The 21,705-nt window shown below is 43.6% G+C and overlaps 1 protein-coding gene across 1 annotated transcript in view; it reads left to right on the top strand.

The window, feature by feature from the left end:
• Positions 1 to 18,176, top strand: part of LOC135911937 (neprilysin-4-like) — a 186,215-nt gene extending 168,039 nt beyond the window's left edge. The window contains exons 13-18 of the mRNA XM_070525674.1: positions 3,231 to 3,269; positions 8,204 to 8,302; positions 10,505 to 10,609; positions 10,712 to 10,788; positions 12,798 to 12,947; positions 18,072 to 18,176. Of these exons, the coding sequence (XP_070381775.1) occupies positions 3,231 to 3,269; positions 8,204 to 8,302; positions 10,505 to 10,609; positions 10,712 to 10,788; positions 12,798 to 12,903 (426 nt within the window). The 3' untranslated portion in view covers positions 12,904 to 12,947; positions 18,072 to 18,176. The remainder of the gene's footprint in view (positions 1 to 3,230; positions 3,270 to 8,203; positions 8,303 to 10,504; positions 10,610 to 10,711; positions 10,789 to 12,797; positions 12,948 to 18,071) is intronic.
• Positions 18,177 to 21,705: the final 3,529 nt, after the last annotated feature.

Genomic DNA, 21,705 nt, shown 5'->3' with positions numbered 1-21,705 from the left:
TGATATAAGCGTTAAGAAAACGGTCTGAGTATATTGTAGCCTTTGTATATAGCATTGGTCTCCATTTATATTATTACATGTACTGTGTAAAACTGTTACATGCTTCGTTACCTTCTATAAAATTACGTCCTATAACCTTACGTCCTCGTTGTTTTTCAAGTAGCAAGGAAGCTCGTGTACTGCTCAAGTGACCAACGTCACTCTTCTGCAGAGCCTACCCTCATCTTTGAGATGAAAATAAATTTGAATTTGATTTGAATCATAAATGCAGGTGATTTCACGGTCATTGAGGCACACGAACGATAGGCTTACATAATACCACCTGCTGCAACGCATATCTTTCATGTGAATAAGAGCGGGGCCGATGAATACAGGCAAAGAAAGCTTCGCTCCCCCCCCCCCCCATAATTGATTCACCTTCGTAGTGGCCAGCACTAACCACCGTGAGCGAATCTACCACCTACGAGATAAATAAGTGGGACATGTTTTCAACAAACCCAAGCAAATTAATTGAAAAATACATCCCTGTTCCTATTATCACGTCTAATCCTCGAACACCATGGTATAATGCCCATATCAAAAGGCTTTCTAATCGGAAAAAACGTCTGTATCGCTTGGCGAAATTATCATCCTCAAACGCGCGCTGGACGGCCTATAAATCTGCATCTGATACTTACATTGCAGCATTAAAGGAAGCTAATTAAAACTTCATGTGGAATACCTTACCCCAACTTCTGAATTCTAATGTTCGAAAGTTTTGGCGTATGATTAAACCCTGTCTCGATAACTCCATTGCCTTGGTAGACACAGCTGGCAACCCCGTTCCACCTAACCAATGTGCTACTATTCTTAATGACACCTTCTTAAGAAATTTCTCCGTAGTTACAAATACTAATCTTCCAGAGATCTTTTATTACAGTTACCCATTCATGCCTCCCATCATTCTTGACACGGCTGGAATTACGAAACTCGTCAATAACTTAAAATACCATTCCTCCCCTGGTTATGATTCTATTGATTGCAAATTTCTCAAAAATACTTGTGTCTACAGTTCAATCATACTAACAAAAATATTTCAGCAATCACTTGACACATCAACTCTTCCAACCCAATGGAAAATTGGGAAGGTGATTCCAATCTTCAAATTGGGCAATAAAAGTTCACCATTTAATTATCGACCCATTTCCATTACTAGCACAAGCTACAGACTCTGAGAGCATATTATGTACTCGAACTTTGTCGCCTTTCTTGAATCTAACTCCTTTTTCTCACCAGCTCAACATGGCTTCCGGAAATCATTTTCGTGTGAAACGCAGCTCATATCATTTACTCATAAACTGCACCGCATTCTTGACTGTTCTTCGTTAGCTGACTGTATTTCCTTAGATTTTTCTAAAGCATTCGACAAGGTCTCCCACATACTTCTTTTTCATAAACTTACTCAACCTAATATTGATAGTACTCTTTATTTGTGGATCAAAGATTTCCTTTCAAATCGTTCCCAATTTGTTGTGGCCAACGAACTTTCCTCTAACCAATGTCCTGTTCAATCTCGAGTCCCACAAGGATCCGTATTAGGCCCCCTTCTATTTCTCCTCTTCATTAACGACTTTGCCTCTTTAGTTTCTTCTAATATTCATCTTTTCGCTGACGACTGCGTTATTTTCCGTGAAATAGTTACTGGTAACGATGCTAACATTTTCCAGTCAGATTTAAATTTTATATCTAACTGTTGCAATACTTGGCTAATGGAATTAAATAGCAACCAGTGTAAAGTGATGCGTATCTCTCGCGCATCCAGTGGTCCTGTTCCATATTACCTAAACAACTCTCCCTTAGCCGCGGTTTCCTCCTATAAGTATTTAGGCATTCATATCCCTTCTAATCAAAGTTGGTCTCTGCATATTGAGAAGATAATTAACAATGCTAACCGTATGTTAGGTTACTTACGTCTTAACTTTTCTGCAGCCCCTTCGTCTTTAAAGCTCTTAATATAAAACACTCATTCTATCTAAATTAGAATACGCCTGTCCAGTCTGGGATCCAAGCATTAGCAATTTGGTTGCGTCACTAGAAATAGTGCAGAATCGCTATACTCGCTTCATCTGTTCCTGTTATAACCGCACTACTAGTATAACTTCTATGAAATCTGATTTATCGGTTCCATCTCTAGCATCCCACCGAAAAATTTTTGCTTGAAGTTTTTCCATCGGCTTTACTATCACCCTATCCTCCGTGATGAATTCATTCTTCAGCCACATTATATATCTAACCATGTTGACCATAGCTTTAAGGTTGGCATAGATTCATGTCATACTAAAACCTTTCTTTACTCTTTTTTACGTCGAACTTCACAAGATCGGAATCACCTTTCTCCGACATTGTTTCTATTAGTGATAATACAAGTTTTAAATATGCCTTAGCTAACATTGTATAATAAGGATTTACCATACCTTATCATGCTTTGTGATATTATGTTTATTATGTGCATTATTACTTTGTCATTACTATGTTACTATGCACCGTGTTTATTCTCTACCCACTCCCCTCTGTAATGCTTCGGCCCTGAGGGTAAATAAATAACCATATAAATAAATAAATAAATAAATAAATAAATAAATAAATAAATAAATAAATCTAATTATGCCAAAAAACTTCGTCAGTCAGAGGGACACTAAAGAAAAATGCTACATCCTCTTGAAGCGATAGAGCATGTATGACGCAATTTATTTTAATTCATTTTGCAATAATACCGCGATTATGACAAGTGATATTGAAGATCAGAATTTTTGTTTCGTACATTTGCACTGAAACACCAAAGCCGATACATCACTTTGATGTGATGTATTTCAAAGTATTTTCTTTTTTTTCGGGCCACTGTGTCTCGGCGAAAGACCTTGAAGCTTTCCAAGTCCAGCGTTCGGCTGTTTCAGAGCAGGATTTTTGCCATTTTTGCGGGTTTGATTGGGACCGAGACCTGATGCCATCTCAATGCTTAAGGTCACAGCGGGAAGGCGGCACTGCCAAACGACTTTCGTTACTGTGAGTTTTCCAGCTCACCGAGAATCTTGTCGCAGTGAATTGGCTGTCTTTTCTGGTCGAGAAGGGCAACATTAATATACACTTCAAGCAGCTTTTTTTTCCTATTCAGTGTCCTTTCAATGTAACTGTTTCCGTTTACTCATGCACAATAAGAATTTCTTGTTTCTTCTGTGTTTCTCTCTGAAAAGTGGGAAAAATGTTTGGCCTACTGGGAGGATAACAAGAATGTGAGTGGATTATTTATTTCTTCTTTTGTAAAGAGTGGTCGTGCGTGCAGAATTTACTCTGCTAAATGCGTGAGCGTTTGTTATGCTTACCCAACGAGAAAAGCGCCCCTCCATCAGTCATGTAAGACGATCGCTTTCAAGATAGAGCCTACAGTAGCGGGCGACTTGACCTTCGTGCTGCATGTCGCTTCAACGCGAACGAAGCGCCGAGGCCACAGCGCTCACGGAGCTCTCAGCGCAGGCCCTACTCTGCGCCTTTCGCAGATCGCTTTCAAGGTACGGGCCCGCGCGTCTCTCTTCAACGCTAAGAAAGCGACCAGAACACAGCGCGTCAAGCTAGCAGCAGTCGGCGCCCTCTGTGGGCATCGCGGATCGCTTTCGAGACACGTTCCGCGTGGCCGTGCCATAAGCAGCCGTCGACACAGTGCGTTTGGTCACGGATGGTTAACGCGCTAGCGAACTATAACGGCTTATAACGATCAGGACGTCATCAGCGCTGCCGTCCGCATCAGTTCATGCCGCCGCAGTGCTGTCATTTGCACTGGCCGGATCAAGTTTCATAACATTGATAATCACACCGGGCTACGTGGAGATGAGCAAGTGGCACAATGCTCGCGCAAACTTAGACGCCTCGCAGAGTAGGTTCTCCGTGAATTTCTTTTTCATGTTTCCATGTCGCATACAAACAGTGCAGCCTCTGAGTGTTCTGCGTCTTTTTCTGTATAGCGTAAAATTCGGTTTAGCCTGTAGTGAAGTTGAGTGTGAGGATTAGGCCTTTTAGATTCTGTGTAACGTCTCGAATGAAGATGATTACTTTGAAATAAGGAGAATTCGCGGTTTGCTGCGCTAGGTAGTGAACATTTACGTGGTAAACATCACACAATGCTGCACAAAGATAAATTATTCAAAATCCGCACAAGGACATCGCCCATTTACTCTGGATAAACTGTTCTAATGTGTGCCTCACTTGAAGTTCATTGATTTAGATAAAAATATCTATAGTGTGGAACTGAATAATAAATATATTTTGTCAAGGAGTCAAAAATGGCGGATCACTTTTAGAGTCTCTTCAAACGGTGTATTTGTTCCCGCACACTAGCTTTAGCACAGAAATAACTTTCTTTATTGTGAAAGCAGTATACATTTTATTCAAGCGCTCTTGGCGCTGTGGTTGACATCTCAGCACAGCTGGCAAAAACGAGAAGGGCCATAGAGGTGAAAAGGAATATTATAGGTGAAGGAATGACAGCAAGTACGTCAATCTGTGAAGAAGATGTGCTCGCAAGCTACTACGACTGAGCCACGTGCCAGTGTTGCATGACCCTTATTGCTCGCTTGACTCTGCGACTCGCTTTTCTGTATGTATCACGCTTGCAAAAAAGGCAGTCATGCCCAAAAACAGGCAGCTAATACTGTTTCAGGCGGACGGCTTGGATGGGCAGAGGCAATCCGGAAAGGTCGTGCCCGAGAACCACATGGAGCACAATATTTCCCTTAGTAGTCGCTCGGTTCTCGAATAAGCGCCGTGAGAAAAAGCCGACCGCGAAAGAAGGAAAAGATCGTCATAATGCTTGACCACAAGCTGAGATAAAGAGAGAGCGTTGTTAACGTGAGACTTCGGACTTAGTGAAAGACATTCAACAAGAGGGGACACTAGGCGAAAACTGGCAACAGGAAACACTTCACGCCTAGCGCTAATCCCATCCGTTAGTTGAGGCGAGCATGGGAAAAAAGAATGTAAAATGAAATTGCACTCAACGTTTTATTTATTTTTATTCTTGCCCAATAAAACTAAAGAGCTTTGCGCATAAATGAACTTATACTTTGCGACCTACTTTTCTTGCATTACCTAGCAACAAGCTAACTGCGCGCCAAGCCCGACATATGCATGCGTTGTGCGCTAGACAGGCCACCGAAGCCAGCGAGGCCGGGTGCGCATGTTAAGTTCGCCTGTTCGGCGACCCGTTTATTATGGATGTAGCTAATTTGTTGGGCTGTAGGCGTATTCTTGCGTTCCTTCTGCACTTCGACGCGGCACCACGGTACTATTGGGCTACGGGAAGGCGAGGAATATTGTTTGTCTGCGCCGTATCTCAAGCAATTTTGGCTTTTGCTGCACGGAACCGAGATTTGTGACGCAGTTAGCGAAAAAGAGCTCGATGGTTCTGGCGTAGTTAATTTGCGTTAATAGACGGTTTTAGCGCTGCGTACGTAGCGTACGCTACGGCGTTTTGTACATAAGATCGCTACGTTCTGCACAGTGCGCATGTGCAGAACGCAACACGAACGGTGCGTGATGAGTACGCAGCCGCTGCGTACGCACGCATCCGATTCTTGCGTGCGTGCGTAGGGGGCCTTGCGTGCTGCTGTCGTGGTTCTCGTTTGTTCGGGAGGGCGCGAGACAAAAGAGTTTCCCAAAATGTCAGCGTCAAAGGCGAGCTGCGGAAGGCTGTACTTTTCAATGGCCTACGATTTCTGCTTTGCTGCGTGAAGTGAACGCGCAGAAGCCGTTCCCGGATCCTGCGCGGTGGGAATGCATATCAATAATAGGAACTATGTTTTTGAGAAAGTGTTCAGTGTGTGCTGTTTTCGCGAAAAGCTAGACCTGCTTTTTGCACAGTTCATCGCAAATGACCGTGCCAGCCTCAGAAAGCAAACACTCACTTGGTATTTTTCTCGTTATGATTCGTGCATTTCATCCGTATAAAAAGTAGACTCTACTAAAGGTATAAATATAGTTCGACGAAGCGTGAACGCACCCACATGTTACATCACGTTAGCGAGATCAACAACGTCTAGTTCAACGGAGGGTTCGACGTACTGGCGGACGCGGCCAATGCGCCCCGACGCGTCCGGCGTCTAACACTCGCCCGCTTACGTACATGTACGTAGATATTACGCAGTACGAAACGCCCTAACGTGACTCGGGCTCCTTCGTGCCGCAGAGAACTTGCCTGCTGCGTACGTATCGTCATGGCGCAGTACTAAAACGGTCTAATGACTGATACCGGGAGACATTTGCGACACTTTCTATGAGCCTCAACATTATGATAAATATTTCGGCAGTTTTTGGGCACGCTCGCCTCACCCGGCTTGGTGACGCAGTTACCGAAAAGCACCTTGGCTGTGTGACACATTTTCGCGTGTACTCAATCTTACTGGGACCAACTTTGACGCTTTTTCTGGCCCCGAACATTATTGTGGGTAATTCCGTTACTTTTTGGAATACTTTCGAAGCACAGCGGCTGCGCCCGGCGTTGTGACGCAGTAAGCGAAAAGCAGCTCGGCCGTGTGCCGCAGTAGGTCTCGCGCTAACTGAATCTTACTGGGACAAGTTCGCGACGCATTTTATGACCCCCAAAATTATTTTAATTCATTTCGTTACTTTTTGGGACACCTTTGAGTCACCCTCACCGTGCCTTGGGTTGTACACAATCAGCAAAAGAAGTAAGCTGGCCGTGGTGACAGCTTGGCGTGTACTGAATCTCAGTGAGACGAGCTTGTAACGCTTTCTATGACCCCCCAACATATACCTTCTTTCGGTACTCACGCTTGTCGAAGACGTGAGGAGTATTGCCAAGAGTGAAAATACTGGAGTGTTATCATACGAAGCCAACAAACACTTACACCAAGGACAACATAGGGGAAAGTACTTGTGCTAAATAAGTAAAATAAAGAGGTGATAAATTGATGGAAAATAAAGTGGATGAAAAAATAACTTGCCGCAGCTGGGAACCGAACCGACAACCTTGGCATTTCGAGTGCGATGCTTTACAAATCGAGGTACCGCGGCGCTGTTTCGCCATCCACTTTCTTGGGTATTTATGCGTCCTAGTAGAACCCTGGGAGTGTTAGCCAGCGCCACCACTCGCAGACCTTGGCGGCGGACGTGGAACATCCTTTTTTGCCGCAGGAGTCACGAGAACGTGATCTTTTTGGGTGAAGGCAACCGGTCAATAAACCCACATATGTTACCTGAAGGCATCAGTGTAGCCGGATTCGAGACCCTCGTTATGTAATAAACAAGAAGAAAGGGGGTTAACTGAGGGGCCCGGTTTTTATTAGTCATATCATAAGAAGCCAACAAACACTTATGATTACAATACTCCGTAATACGAAATTCGTGCGCAGCTGTATATGTGTTTTCATTTCGGGATATATTGACTGGCACGAAAAGTCTGTCTCGTGCGGCACATTCTAAACGGTGTGAAGTGTGGGCCGAGCGCCAAGCTAATCGTGACGCGAGGGCAGAATTCACAGTAGCTGCCGCAAACAGACCACCGCTCACGCAGCGCCTTGCTTCCATACAGCCGAAGCGCGCTACCCTTGCGCCGTAAATTCTGTCGCGCGCGGCGCTACACTTCCACGCGATTGCGCCATACCCTCCTCCTCCGCTTTCCACCTCATGGTTCCGGTACACCTTCCTCCTGCGCTTTCTTTCTCGCGCTCTCTTCACTAACCCCGTATTTCATTTCCCCCTGTGCTCCGCGTTCACTCATCTTTCACCGTGCTCGTTCGATCAGTTGCGAGGTATTGCGCCGAAGCTCGTCGTACGAATGGGCACAGAGAGCTCCGCTATAAAATATGGTATTGCCTCATGCAGTAGCTTACAAGATGTAACGGTGACATCACTGTGACGCAATTAATTAGCAGAATTATGGCGCAGCCAACAACGAGGGACTACAAATGCAACGTTGATAGGCGCCGTTATGCCGCTGTTCGATGTTCCTTCTGTCGTCCCTCGTCTTTTGAGGCACCACAATAATGCAGTAACTAGCCTAGCAACCTGTTTCATTCACACGTTTACCCTACTACACCTCGCTAGCACTATCCACTGTAGGTTTAACACAGAACTTCAAATGCAGAGACACGATTGTTATGGGTCAAGACAACTCCGTGTACGCTGGATGTTTAATACATAACTTCCATTGCAGAAAAGTCGTTATTATAATTCAAAAGGACTTCGCGTCCACTGGAACAGAACCCTGAACGAAGACCTTGCTGACAACACTGGCCTCCAGGTAGCTTTCAAAGTGAGTTTCAGAAATGGCTCGCGGGAATGACCCTGCCATATATGTATTCGACTTGTGAAAAGTGTAACAATCTATAAGTAATAGCTAACATTCGTGCGCGAATAAAACATGACATCAAACTATTACACGTGCTCATTTCATACAGAAGTTCTTTTGATGCACGATATTGTTCTATTCACAAACCAATTTTTATGCATTATAGAATTTGGGAATGCTGCTTCATTTACCTTTAATAATGGGACAGTAACTCCGGATAAGAGCATTTCCCCATCTCCAGTCGTTTGTGAAGAAACGACAAATAAGCACTCAGTTTAATGAAGTGGTCCATTATAACTGGAATACGTTATAAGTATAGACTGTGCAAAAGAAATTGACTCACCATCCCCGCCCTGCGAAAGTGAATGTCCAGCGAAAGCTGTTGAAAACCACCGCTACAACTGCTTAGGGGGTTATGCAATGCTATATTACTTTAGACCAATCGCTGTGGTGTTAGTTTAGAGGAATGGTACTTACGGGATAAATGGTAAGTTTGACAACATGCCACCACACATAGTGGTGCTACGACAGCACTGAAATCAGTTGCTAATCAGGTTCTTTTATATTCGAAATAATTGGTGACTTCACTCCCCACGTCGTCGGCACGGCAGCTTGCACACCAGTAATCTTTGTCCAAAAACGTATGCGGGCAGTGCTGCGTGATTCGCATTGTTACCAGGGGTGTCTTATCAATCATGTGGTTCGGATGATTGTTTTGTGCTTGTTGGTTATTGGCACGTATGCTGGTCTGTAAGTTGTGTGCACGATTCGAAAGGTTGTATGCACTGTTCACTTCACTTTGCTGACTGCTTGAAGCCTCTGCTCTACTGGGGTACTAGACACACTGCTCCTGGCCCAGCACTGCCGCCTAGATTCACCCCACATTTTTGCTTCCGGACGGGGCCACAAAAAATGCCGACCAACAAGTCTAACCTCTTCGCTGTAAAATGAACAAGCAATGTTACAAAAATAAAATTTAGGATTTCAGGGCGTGAGCTGAGAGCAGTTTCATTTATTAACTCTCCCAAATAGCTGCAAAATCTTTAAGCTTCCTATTTTGTCATTACTGACATTACAATGGTGCCTTCCTTCTAGCCATTCGCTTCACGTTGTGCAAGGAGCAAAATAAGTTTACTGGGTTTCGTTATATGTCGTTTGAATTTAGATTTAGGTCAAGCGCGAGGCAACATCAGCACATGGATAAGTCCACACTGGCATCGTTGTTTTTTTGGAGCGTCAATCGTTTCCCCCCAAATCATATGAAAATAATTATACTGCACGTAAAATTATTATTAGACAACCATATTACGCAAAGCTACATGTTACACTTTTTCACCACTAAGTGAGGAAAGTCATGCGGTTTGCGCCTGTGAACGGAGAGGCTCACAAAGTCAAAATGCGAGTGGGATTGCACTTGAAGTTTGAGGATATTTAAATGCGGCCTTTAAATTTTAGATGAGAATTCAGAGATGTATTTTGAAAAACTTAAACTCACAATGTACAAGACGATACCTGCATAAGTGCTCAGATAAAAAGATGTCTACGCGAGTGGTAAATAGTGAGCCATGCGTAGTTATGTATAAAATAGAGCTCTTCATTATTGGTGAATTGCGGTTATCGATAATTGCGCACAGTTGCTGTATTCTTACCTCGACACTCTTTGTTTTCGCTTTTAAAGAAATATCTGACAGGACCCCACTTAAGCGTTCATGCTACCTGTTTTTCAAATGCTGACGTTAATCAACATCGACCCTTTTACCCACATTCGCCTCGCCTTGATGTTTTTCTACGAAGAGTCATTGTGGCAGGCTCTGTAAAAGTGTACAAACAAGCCGATACAAAGCACAAAACCCTAATTGCAGTTGCACAAGACTTTCAAGTAATCAGCACAGCTGCACAAGGAAGCTAACCCTTAATGCTGGCACAGGGAACTATGAAAATGGCTTATACTAAATACTTTTATAAATATCCTGACTCATCTTATGCAATGTCTTTAATTTTTGCCACCAGCTGCCACTGTTGTTAAAGATTTGTTGTTTCTTCTTTAGGCTGCATAAAGTGAACTAAAGTCGAAGCATACTACTGCTACATTACTTAGAGGTGGACTTAAAGGGTACGCTTGGTGAAAGGCCTAATTACACCATTCTCGTTTTTTTTTATTTTCAGGCATATGCCAAAGTACTTGAAGAAGAATGTGGAGGACAAGACACTCGTCTAATAGATCTAGAAAACTTCAGTGGAATCCAGCTGTTCTTCATTTCGCGTGCTAGGGTAGGTTGTCTGACTTTGGACAAACAAATTATATTTTACATGAGCAAAAACTTCCAAATTACTTTTGTGATGCCTGCTATAGCTTTTTCATTATTTCCACAGACTATGTGCAGTGTAGCAGACAAGTATACGCTCATCAAAGAGATAAGGAAGGTAATATTCAGCTCTCCGCGAAACAGGTAAGATGAAAATTTATCTATTCAGAAAAGGTTTATGCGTGGTTCGCAGATTTTATTGCCTTTTTTTCCCCAGAATTTCCAATGAAAGGAAAATGAGAGTGAAGTCATGACCTTTCTCGAGACACTTTGCATTGTGCAAGTTAATAACAGCAGTACCTCATTAGATGAAATTATTGTAGTTTATATGACCTAAAATTTTAGCATTTCCTTTCTTAGGATACCATGCACGAAAGAAAGAGTCTGCAAATTGTCAGAAAATGTATTTCTTCAGCCTTTTGGGCGCCGAAGAGGAGCACACTGAATACAAAAAGCGCTTAGCAATCCATACTATTGATTCTCTGCTGACTGTAACAGCTAAGTTGCTTTATTTTGCCATTATTTAGAAATAAGCGTTGCAGCATAAGACACTAGTCGACCTAGCTCCCCAAAGTGTCCTTGCTGTCTAAACATTCATAGTTTTCCCATATTCTGTTATTTGGTTTGATTTCAGCATAGTCAGTACGTTACAAAACGTGTTTGAACTTTTTGGCCACATATATCAATCAGGTATTTCAAGGCAATTTTGGCCAAATCTTCGTTTTGGCTGAAGTTGTCTTGAGACACCCTCGATCACTACGTCATCGCCGGACAATTGGCATCAACGTATGTTTGCCATTTACCTGGATGTCGTAACCGCCATTTGTGAGGCGTGTCCTTGATGCACAGAGGGTTCTAGCCAGGTTATTGGTGTTACATAAGGTGTATAGTTTCACTGTGAACAAATGGCAAGACATAATTTTTTTATGCGCAGTATAACAAGACCCAGTACGATGGTGAGCTGTGTCTATCAAGTAGAAACTTACTCCACCTATAGCTATCCGTCTAAATTTATGAGATAATCTAATACTCTTCCTGATCCCCGTTTCTCAATTGTGTTGCCCGTTTAGTGGCTAGTCAACGGCGGTAATACATGTCATAATTGTGTAGGAGCTACCCGAGCACCCAGATGCCACTTAATTGGCCAATCACGTGTTTCTGTTAATTCTTGACCTCATCTGTACTGGCCTGCTCCTTTCATTACTAGAAAAAACCAGGATGTGATTTTGACGCTCTAAATGACGGAATTAGTGCAACCGCCGTTATTTTTTCTTTACATATTGCAAAGGCGAATCTTTTTGCATGGCATGCGTACGAATTATTTGAATTTTATACAAATGCACTGCGATGTATTAGGCTGAATTTCTCGCAGCGGATTCGCAGAAATGACGCATTGATTGCGTTCCCAGTTGCCCCGTAACCCTATGGTAGCTTTAGAGGCCAAGTGATATAAACAATTTGAAACACGCTCAGTGTGCTTGCAGTGGTCACAGAAACAAAATTGCCCGATATGTGCCAGTATAACGCGAGCAATAATTCACAGAACGATTTGTGTGTTCACAGGTTAGTATGAGTAATAGGCCTCGATTTTTCTACAAGAAAACCTGATAATTTTGAAATGCTGAGTCGAAAGTGACGAAAACGTTGCTTCATCGTCTTTGCGGGCTCGTAATATAAAAAGGACCAAATTAGGCAACTGTGAGAGATTGCTTCCACTTTTAAAGAAAACCTCCAAGTAACACACAAAATAATAAATGCTTCGGCTGGTACAGAAAAAATTATAATTTTATCTTGTTTAGTAGAGCGATGTTTCATTAAAGTGAAGTCTGAACGCTTACAATTTATTTGCTATAAATATGCTGATTCTCATAAGTATAACTAACTCAGTAAACTAAGCAAACATTGCAGCTGAGCTAGTCTCTCCTGGCGTTATCTCTTAAGCGACAAACAAATAAGCCTAAAAGTACAGCTCTACATGATTGCATCAACAAAGTTCTATTCGGAAAAATTCAATAAGGTACTAACGACGTGTACAGCAGTGTGATTACCTTTTAATTAAATTGTTTTGTACAGGAAGTGCTATCGTGTGTAATAATGTCGATCTCTTGTTTGTGTTTAGAGAGTGATTAAACGCCTCTGTTATTTATTTTTAGGGTCAACGTGCCCTTGAAAAATTTGGACGAATTTGCTAAGGCGTTCAACTGTTCACTTTGCACGCCAATGCATCCGCCCAAAAATGAAACCTGCTCTTTATGGTGAAGTAGAATCAGACGACAACAACATGAATAAACCATTTTGAAAAGGTAAATAAATATATAATAAGAATACACAACGCTTATAGCTTAATGAGTTTTTGCGCCTTCTTGGAACCTTGGCCCTACCTCACTAGAATCACAAATATTGTACCAGCTTTAGGTTCCCCACGCCTTTGTACGACGCCGCTTCAAGCATATAGGTGCTTTTCGTGCTTACTTCAATTCTCAATATATGCAGCTTAGTAATAGGACAAGTGGCGCTGTAGGTTATCTTTTGGCAAAAGAATCTCGAACGCCTGATTCGTTGCCCTATACATTTGTGTACTGCAAGATTCGTAAGTCATCAGGGAAGTATTAGCTTACCATATTGTCACGTAGTAGTGAGGTTGAACCAGGCAGCAAAACTGTTATTCATGAAACTAACGTTTCATTGGGCGAACTTGTGCCATCAAAGGTTGACTACACTCAAAGAACAACGATAGCGCCGAGCACAGTCTGCGATCGTTGAAAATCTGATCGTCCCATCAAGCGCGTAGGCTTTTATACACGAGCCATTTGTACACCAGCGCCTATTGCAGCTTCCAGCAGCAACGAAGCACTGCGCTTCGTGGTGGACTTTGAATTCAGCATCGAGTCATTGTATACCGACACGATTGCTGCACGCAAGCGCTCTTTAGTTAGCACACTGCTTTCCATCCCACGTGCTCATCGAGCGCGTTTGTAGAGAAAGAGAGAGACAGAAGAATGAGACGCAAAAGGCGGGAAGCTTAACCTGAAGCTATATATCGAAATTGCTGCTGATGTCTTCACGAGAAACCGATGGTAGGTGACCAACAGAAAGTTTTAAATTCAATTGTTAACGAAGATAAACACCGTGGGATGGGCTGTGATAGACGAGCTGAAAGCGCATTCTGGTTTTGTTAATAAAAGTTTGGAAGAAAGAAACGTGGACATATTTGGTTACATTTAGCAGCTCATCAATTACTTTCGTGATGCAGTAATTGCTCCTTACAAGCAATTAAACCTTTGAATTAAGTAATTGTAAATAATTTGGCAACCTTCATTTTCTCTAAATTGCACAAAGCTGCAGCAAAAGAAGTTTTATAACTGCTCAAGCAAACGACCACAGAGAGATAGAGCACAAAAGGACAGGTGCAATCATTGTGTGCTCTCTCTCTGGGGTCGTTTGTTTGTGCAGTTATAAAACTGTTTGCTAATATGCACCAACTCGCCCAACAAGAAGTTCTTCTAAGCAGAGGAAGCATCGGGGTTGGCTGGAATGATTTCATAGGTGATATTGACTTGTCAGGCCACGCCATATGGATCTTTGAAAAACATGACCAGAGTTCCTAAAAAAACATCTTCACGAAAGGCGACCTACGGAATTTGAAGGCGACCAACTAAATATTCAGGCCAATGTGTCAGAAGTCGTAATACCGTCGTCTTCGCGCCACAGTCGTTTGCACCTCAGTAGGCTCATGTCGTCTTTGTTATACCGCAGTCATCCCTTGGGCATTAAAATGTGGTGGTCGTCATTAAGTCGTTGTTGTATTGTCGTTGTCGTTCCATCGACGTAACCAGAAGCAACGCTACGACGGAGGTAATTGCCGTGTTTCTGCTCATCTTGTAACACAGATCCACGAGCGCGAGTAAGTTGCCAAGAGTGGTCAATGACGGCAAAGTGACATTGAAAGGCAGTGAATGGCGTATGCACTGGTCGAGGCCGTAAATATTGGAATAAAGGTGTGTACTGGTACCGTCGGTTCTCGGCAGCACGAAAGTTATTGCAGGGACTAGCCGTAAATGTCCAGGAAGGAGGAGTTGCACGCGATGGTAATTTAAAGCGCAGAAGCACAGGTCCCAGTCTAGGCAATGGCCGGTGACATATTTTGGAAACACGTCTTTAAGAGCTGGGCCGCATGGCTCGACCAGACCGTTGATTTCGGGATTTTGGGAAGCGGTAAGTTAATCCTCGATGTAGGCGACATGCATGACGTGATCAATGACGCGGAATGAAAACTTGCTGCCATGTTCTGTTCTGCCATGGCGTAGAGCACCACGTGTCAACATAACGCCGTTTACTAGAAAATACGCCAATGAGTTGCGCAAGTGCCCGAACGAATGCTGCAATGTTGTATTTGGTCGCGTAGTCCGGCTGGGACAGCAGCCCACTTCCCTTGATGTGGACACCAGAAAAGGGCTCAGGGACACTAAGGTGAGAAAAAAAAATGGCTCCACCGGGATGTAAAATGGCCTCAGGTCAATAGCGAAAAATTAATTCTGTCCTGCGGCGTTGGCATCGTTCACAAGCGTTGAGGAGGAGAAGGAGGAGACAAAAGAGAGGAAAGACAGGGAGGTTAGCTAGTGTAAGTACCGGCTGGCTACCGTGTGCTGGGTAAAGGGGTAAAGGGAATAAAAGGAGAAAGAAGAAGAGGAAAAAATTGAAAAAAAGAAAATTACGCGCTACGACGTTCAAAGGCGGTCGCACAATTCGCATGTCTTTAAAAACTTCAACAAAGCCTTTGAGGCCTTGAGTGCCGAAGCCCGTCTTTACCAATGTCCTAGAGCTTTTTCCTCTGTAAAGGGGCGATTGTCCAGTTTTGCGGGAGCAGTCACAAGCACTTTTCTTCGCACTTTGTAACGGGGACAGTCACAAAGGAGGTGTTCAATCATCTACTCGCAGCCGCAGGTGTCACAAGTAGGGCTGTGGGCCATTCCAATCCGGAATGAATAGGCGTATCCTACAGAACGTGCGAGACCACGCGAAAAGAAGCGTTGGCCTTTTTGGCCGTACGTACGAGACACGCGAAGAATTGTGATAGCCGGTGCGTGATAACGATTTTTTCAAACGGCAGAGCGGAAGGCTTTTGGAATAACACAACGCAGATAAAGGCCTTCAAAAGTAACCGTACAAAAATTGCTATCGAAGTACTGTGGCGGAGACCGAAGAGGCGTAGGAAAATGTCGGTGGATGAGGATTCAAAACTATCGTTGAGTGTTTTGCGGGAGGCATCACGACGTTGCTCGTCAGCGATACGGAGGAGCTGAGACATAGAGCAAAATCAAACAGTGTTCTCAGTGTCAGAGACGTCACCATATCGTCAATGGGTTGAAGTGTTAAGTGGTCAGCGTCGTGTTGCCGGCGCTGAACCTTGTACACCACGAAAAAGGAAAACTCTTTGAGCGGCAAAGTATTACGACTAAGGCGGTAAGTGGGTCATTTAGAGGTGAAACCCAAGCAGCCAGCATGACAGCCGGTCACTACGGCGAATGATCGGCCGCAGAGACAAGGAGGGAACTTGGCAACCACACAGATAGTACAAAGCATTCCCGTTCCATAACAGAATAGTTTCATTGTAATGTTAGAAGGGGGCGGCTCGTCTGAGGCAATGGCACGATTCTGACCACGCTGACGTTTGGCTAGGGCAGCTGCCTACGTCATTGCGGCTGGCACCTGTACGCTATTCTTTGGGGCACTAGAGTCGAAATAGAGAAGGTTCGTCGCGTAGGTACACTCTGTGATAACTGAGAAAAGAGGGCAGCTCGTGGGGGACTTCATCTTAAAGGTGCGTCTTTCAGATGGTTTGTAGGAAGTAGCTGTGGTAGACTGCCGGGTACCAGGAGGGACTGAGGAAAGTATTCTACGCTTTAGTTAGTCGATGAACAGACGTATTTGAGACTCATGCTTTTAAATTCCTGTAAGAGAGCAGCCTCGATCATCGCAGTCGTGAGTGGTTGTTGATCGCTACACGTTGCGCAGCAATTGATGGCGAATAGGCGGCCTCGAGTTTACGTCGAGTGATGCGAGTAACGTTGACTTCATGAACGTGACAGCTATTCTTCGAGCTTAGAGGCCTTTCTTAGTCTTCCTTACTGCTGAACTCATGTTCGGTTGGTCTCCTAAACGTATGCTGTATCGCGACACTATGTTAGAGCATACACAATTTCAGATTGCAGAAAGCAAGCATTTGCGTCTTCAGCAAGTTGAACCTCCCCGCCATCGGAAAGCAGGAAATCAGCTATAAATTTAGCTGCGCTAATGCACAAGTTTGCAGTGTAATACAAAAAACAAGCAGTTTTTTTAATAGTGTCTGTTTTGCTGTTCCATTTTTTATTCACTTCATTAGAGATAAAGGACACTACTCCCGGCTTCACCATTTTCATCATAACCTTACGAAGTGACGTCTGCACTTGTGACGCTGGGGCGTAGCTGCATTCACCGAGTTTGAAGTGCCAGTCTTCTTTTTTTGTGTGTGAAATAAAGTCAGGTGCTTCCTTGTTTGACGAATAGCATTTTTTCAGCGTACTCAAGAAACATATGCAGTCTAGAAATACCCAAGGCCCTTCGTCAAATGTTGTCCTTGTATGGTTATTTGAAAACTAAGATAACAATTGGATAGAAAAAAAATGCTAATACGTCTGGTAACTATTTCAAATCTGATGTTCCACTAGAAGTCTACAATCTATTTAGTAAAAGGATGAGCTTTGATAGGCATGTAAGTGGAATGACTCACGAAGCTTTCTTTTCTGCTCTTTTCATGTTTTCTGCACTCATGCTCTTCTTGCCTTCTTTCCTTGGGGCATGTCCTTGCGCAAGAAATACAACGTCAAGAAAGAGCGCAGGAAGTATGCGAGTGCAAAGAACATGCAAACAGCATAAAAGAAAGTGTCGCAATTTGGTTTCGTATTTTTCGCACCCAACTAAAACGCAATCATTGCTTTGCCCTTCAACACATCCTTGGGCTAACTCGTGAAGCGTAATCTGCTGCATAACTCCCAATAGGGTGTAAGTTGCACCGTGCACCACGCATGAAATTGCCAGTCGCTGTTTGGTCGGCTGATTTACCACTAGGTTTCTAAAATAAAAAAATGGTGGTATTATTTATGACCATTCCCGACAGTTCAAACGATGTTGCTCAAGTTACGCCTCCTCATCCTAAACATATTAACAAAAATTTCACATTTATCTCACAATTCATGAAAAACACAAAAAAGAATGATGTGCTTGTTTCAGCAATCTCCTTGTTGGCTCAGACAGACACGTTAGAAATCTTTCTAGGTTATCTTCAAGTATGCACAGATGCACCTGTACACAGCGAGGGTTAAGGCCCATTTGCAGTCTTGTTTTGCTTTTCGACGACAGTAAAAAGTTATTTCTCATACTATATGCAGCCTCAACCACAACTTCGGAGTTACAAGTGTTCGACGTTGTACTGAGGTACGTGGAAGATGTGCTAGCTGCATCGAAGATACACAGCTTTACGAACTCCCGTGCTGTCCATAACAAAGTTCAGTGAAGTAACCCTGATTGTCCAGTTTTTCGCATCAGTCACACTCTGTCAACAAAATGGCATCTGGTGGGGTATCCGTCGATGCACAGTGGATAGCTTCACAGGTAAATATCGCCAGAAATGAAGCCGCTTGGTCAACTGACTTTACCTTGCGCTTACGACTATAACTGCCAGGAAAATTTGTGAAAGCACGATGGTGCTCCTCTGCTGGTTTTACCACCACCGCAAGCAGCCCCGAAGCCAGTTTGTCCCAATTTGAACATTTCCACCCCTTTTTCGCAGCCGAGACTCTCATATGAACGCGAACACCCCGCGTTCGTGGTCAAAGCTTGCTTGTCCGCTCTAGAGCCTAGCTAATTAAGCTAAGGGATGGCTGTGTGAAGGTGTGTGAACCTTACGCCAACAAGGACGTGTGGACAGTCCGCTGAGTACGTCTTTGGGTTGCTGCGAGACACTTCAGCACTTGATACTGCAGTGTCCTACTTTCATTGCGAAGCGGACGTCCCTAATAAAGGACTATCATCTCCTTGGCCTGTGGTGTACAGCACTCGACGAATGGTTTTACCCCAGCCTTTTTATTTTCGAATGACACGCCCTGATACATTATTTCTTCTACTTTTAAGATTATTTTAGTATCGTGACTCCCAGTGACCAGCTGTACTTTGTTTATTGAGATTCTCTAGCTTTACTCTTCGAGATTTTTTCATTTATTCTTTCTTGGATCATTTCGTGTTTACTTCTTATCTTTGCTTTCTATTTTTCTGTCTCCGTCTTTGCGAAGAGTAGGCAGTCAGTTTGGCCTTCCCCGTTGCAATTGCCAATCTGCTCCTCGCTTTCGCTTTCCCCTCAAGCGTATACAGAGTGTTTCAGTGAACAGTTTCACATTTTTTTTAAAGATTTCCTGCGGCAGATAGCTCAATTATAGTTTACTAGCCGGTCTACTCGAAGCGGCGGACACTACTTGCACAAATAATTGAAATGCAAATTTCACCAATTAACGAGAATTCACTCATTAATTTTTCAGCTAATTATCTTGTGACCCATATTGCAAGTTACAAATTCTAGCAGTGGACTTCGCAAGGCGGATCCACTTGGTACGAATTCTCAGGACGACACCAGTTTAGAGGTATAAATACCCGAACTTTGCGGAGAAATGCATTGGCGCTCCAGTTACTTGTGTGCTTCAGTGTGTGAAACGACGTTTTGTTAACAAGTTAACTGGAACGCCAATTCATTCCTCCGCAAAGTTCAGGAATCTATATCTCGAAATTGGTGACATCTTGAAAATTTGTTCCAAGTGGATGCGCCTTGCAAACTTCACGGCTATAATTTGTAAATTGCAACATGGACTACAATGTAATGAGTTATAGGCTTAATTCGTTAATTTTTATTAATTAGGTGATTCTCCATCTCAATGATTTGTGCAAGTATTGTCCAGCGCTTCAAGTATACCAGCTCATGAACTAGAATTGTGATATCTGCCACAGGCACCTTTTAAAGATTTTTGAAAGGGTTCGCTAAAAAACCCTGTATATGTTTCCAAATAAATAGTATTATTATTATTATTAATTTCTCATGTGATTTGACGTCTTAAGCCTCTCAGTTCTACGTGCCTGGCTTGGAAAAAAAAAACAACGGGCAGTGTGTGTTCACACAAAACCGCTTGGAAAAAGATGCTCTAAGTGTGTTATTCAGTATTACAGTAACCTGAGAATTAAACCTAGTCTGGTTACTGCTAGTGGCTAATAATGACTTATAATGTCTCATATTATCGTGGACCTGTTTCTCTGCGTTTAACACAAATAAAGGACGTCCAGAGAGTTCCTATGACTAGACGGTTGGAGTATTACGCTGAAATATCCGAACTTCAATTCCACCGGATGTCGCATAATCATCTTATTTTATTGAATAAAGTATTTTTATTGACGGACATGTAATATATATTATTGAAGAAATCTAAGTGCCGCCCCATCAGCCCATTCCCCACTCCACCCTAAATTCAGCATCCCACAATTAGATCCGCTACATAGTATTAATACATCTATTATGTTTGCCGATTGAAAATATTTGACTATGAATAAATATTATAAGGGAAACTTAGCTGCACACGAAAATGTAATGTCCTTTGTAGAAGCTGTTTTCAGAGTTTTTACATGAATGCGCATAAGTATTTCGTAAAACGCAGTAAAAGTACTCTAGCTATCTGCGCTAACAATCTAGGTGTCTGGTACGTTAAGAACTGTTGTATGTGTACTTTGTCTCTGATATTCTTCCTATAATACACGCTCTTTCTGGCTCATGGCCATTGTGTCTCTCTCAGACAAAGTTTATTTAGAACAGATTTGAGCACTGCAGGCAGGCAGCACAAAATACTTCTTACGGTTTAGGGGGCGAAGTGGAATGGTTGGGCATCTGGCCAAGTGATTCTAGTTTGTTCTTCGCTGTGAAAACTACTGTGAGTGTGACTACTGTGATATTTATAATATATATACAAAATGAGCCCGAGTAGTTAAAATGGCTGACCAACAAAAACTCGCAGCAGTCAGCGCCTCGCGATCTTCGTCTTCCTGTCTTCGTTCATCCTTCCGTAACAGGACCACCGGGTGGTGACACGCCGTCTCGGCGCATGGTAGGCGATGAACTACGAGCGAAGTATGGCTTCAGTCGCGAAACGTGGACGATGTCAACAGGCGGTGGACTTGAAGATGGGTCAAACTGTGACGGCGCGTTCTCATTATTGACGTCGTTAACTTGACGTAGGACTTTATAAAGCCCTGTGTAGCGAGAGAGAAGCTTCTGGGAGAGGACGACCTCACGACATGGTGACCAAAGCAGCACCCAAGCACCATTAGGCGAACTGAACATCGCGATGGCACCGGTCGTAACGCTCTTTTTGCAGATGCTGCGAGGTTAATAAGCAAGGTCGGGCGACTTGACAGGCCATGTGAGCGCGATCGATGACTGCGCGAGCTTACTCAGTAGCAATGCGGGGCACAGAAGGTAGAATGGTGTCAAAGAGCAATGTGGAGTCGCCACCATACATAAGATTAAAGGGTGAATATCGTGCGGCATCGTGTCGGGACGAGTCATGTCGGGACGAGCATGGCGTCCCAGTCGCGGTGATCGTTGGGAAAGAGGAGGAGGAGGAGCAACATTTATTAAAAAGAAAGGACAAGCAGGTGTTTTTCTGCTTGTGCGGGAGGCGCCCTTAGTCCAGGGCTCCTGCAGCTCTTGCTGTCTCCCGGGCCCGCCGCACCAGTTGCTGCTGGTTACGAGGGTCCGAACTAGTCAGCACGGCCTCCCACTGCTCGGGTGTGGGGTTGGGTATTTGCGGGGCCGCCTTCACGTTGGGGCACGCCCATGTGGTGTGATATAGGGAGGCGTATTCGTTACAAAGGGGACATTTGTATGAATATAGTGTAGGGTGTATTGCGTGTAGTCTGCTTAAATGGGGGTATGTGTTGGTTTGTAGTTGTCGCCATGTTACGGCGTCTTCACGTGAGAGGGTCTTGTGT

The sequence above is a fragment of the Dermacentor albipictus genome, chromosome 9, assembly GCF_038994185.2.
Source record: "Dermacentor albipictus isolate Rhodes 1998 colony chromosome 9, USDA_Dalb.pri_finalv2, whole genome shotgun sequence".
NCBI classification, from domain to species: Eukaryota; Metazoa; Arthropoda; class Arachnida; order Ixodida; family Ixodidae; genus Dermacentor; species Dermacentor albipictus.
This window is presented reverse-complemented; position numbering and strand designations above follow the sequence as displayed.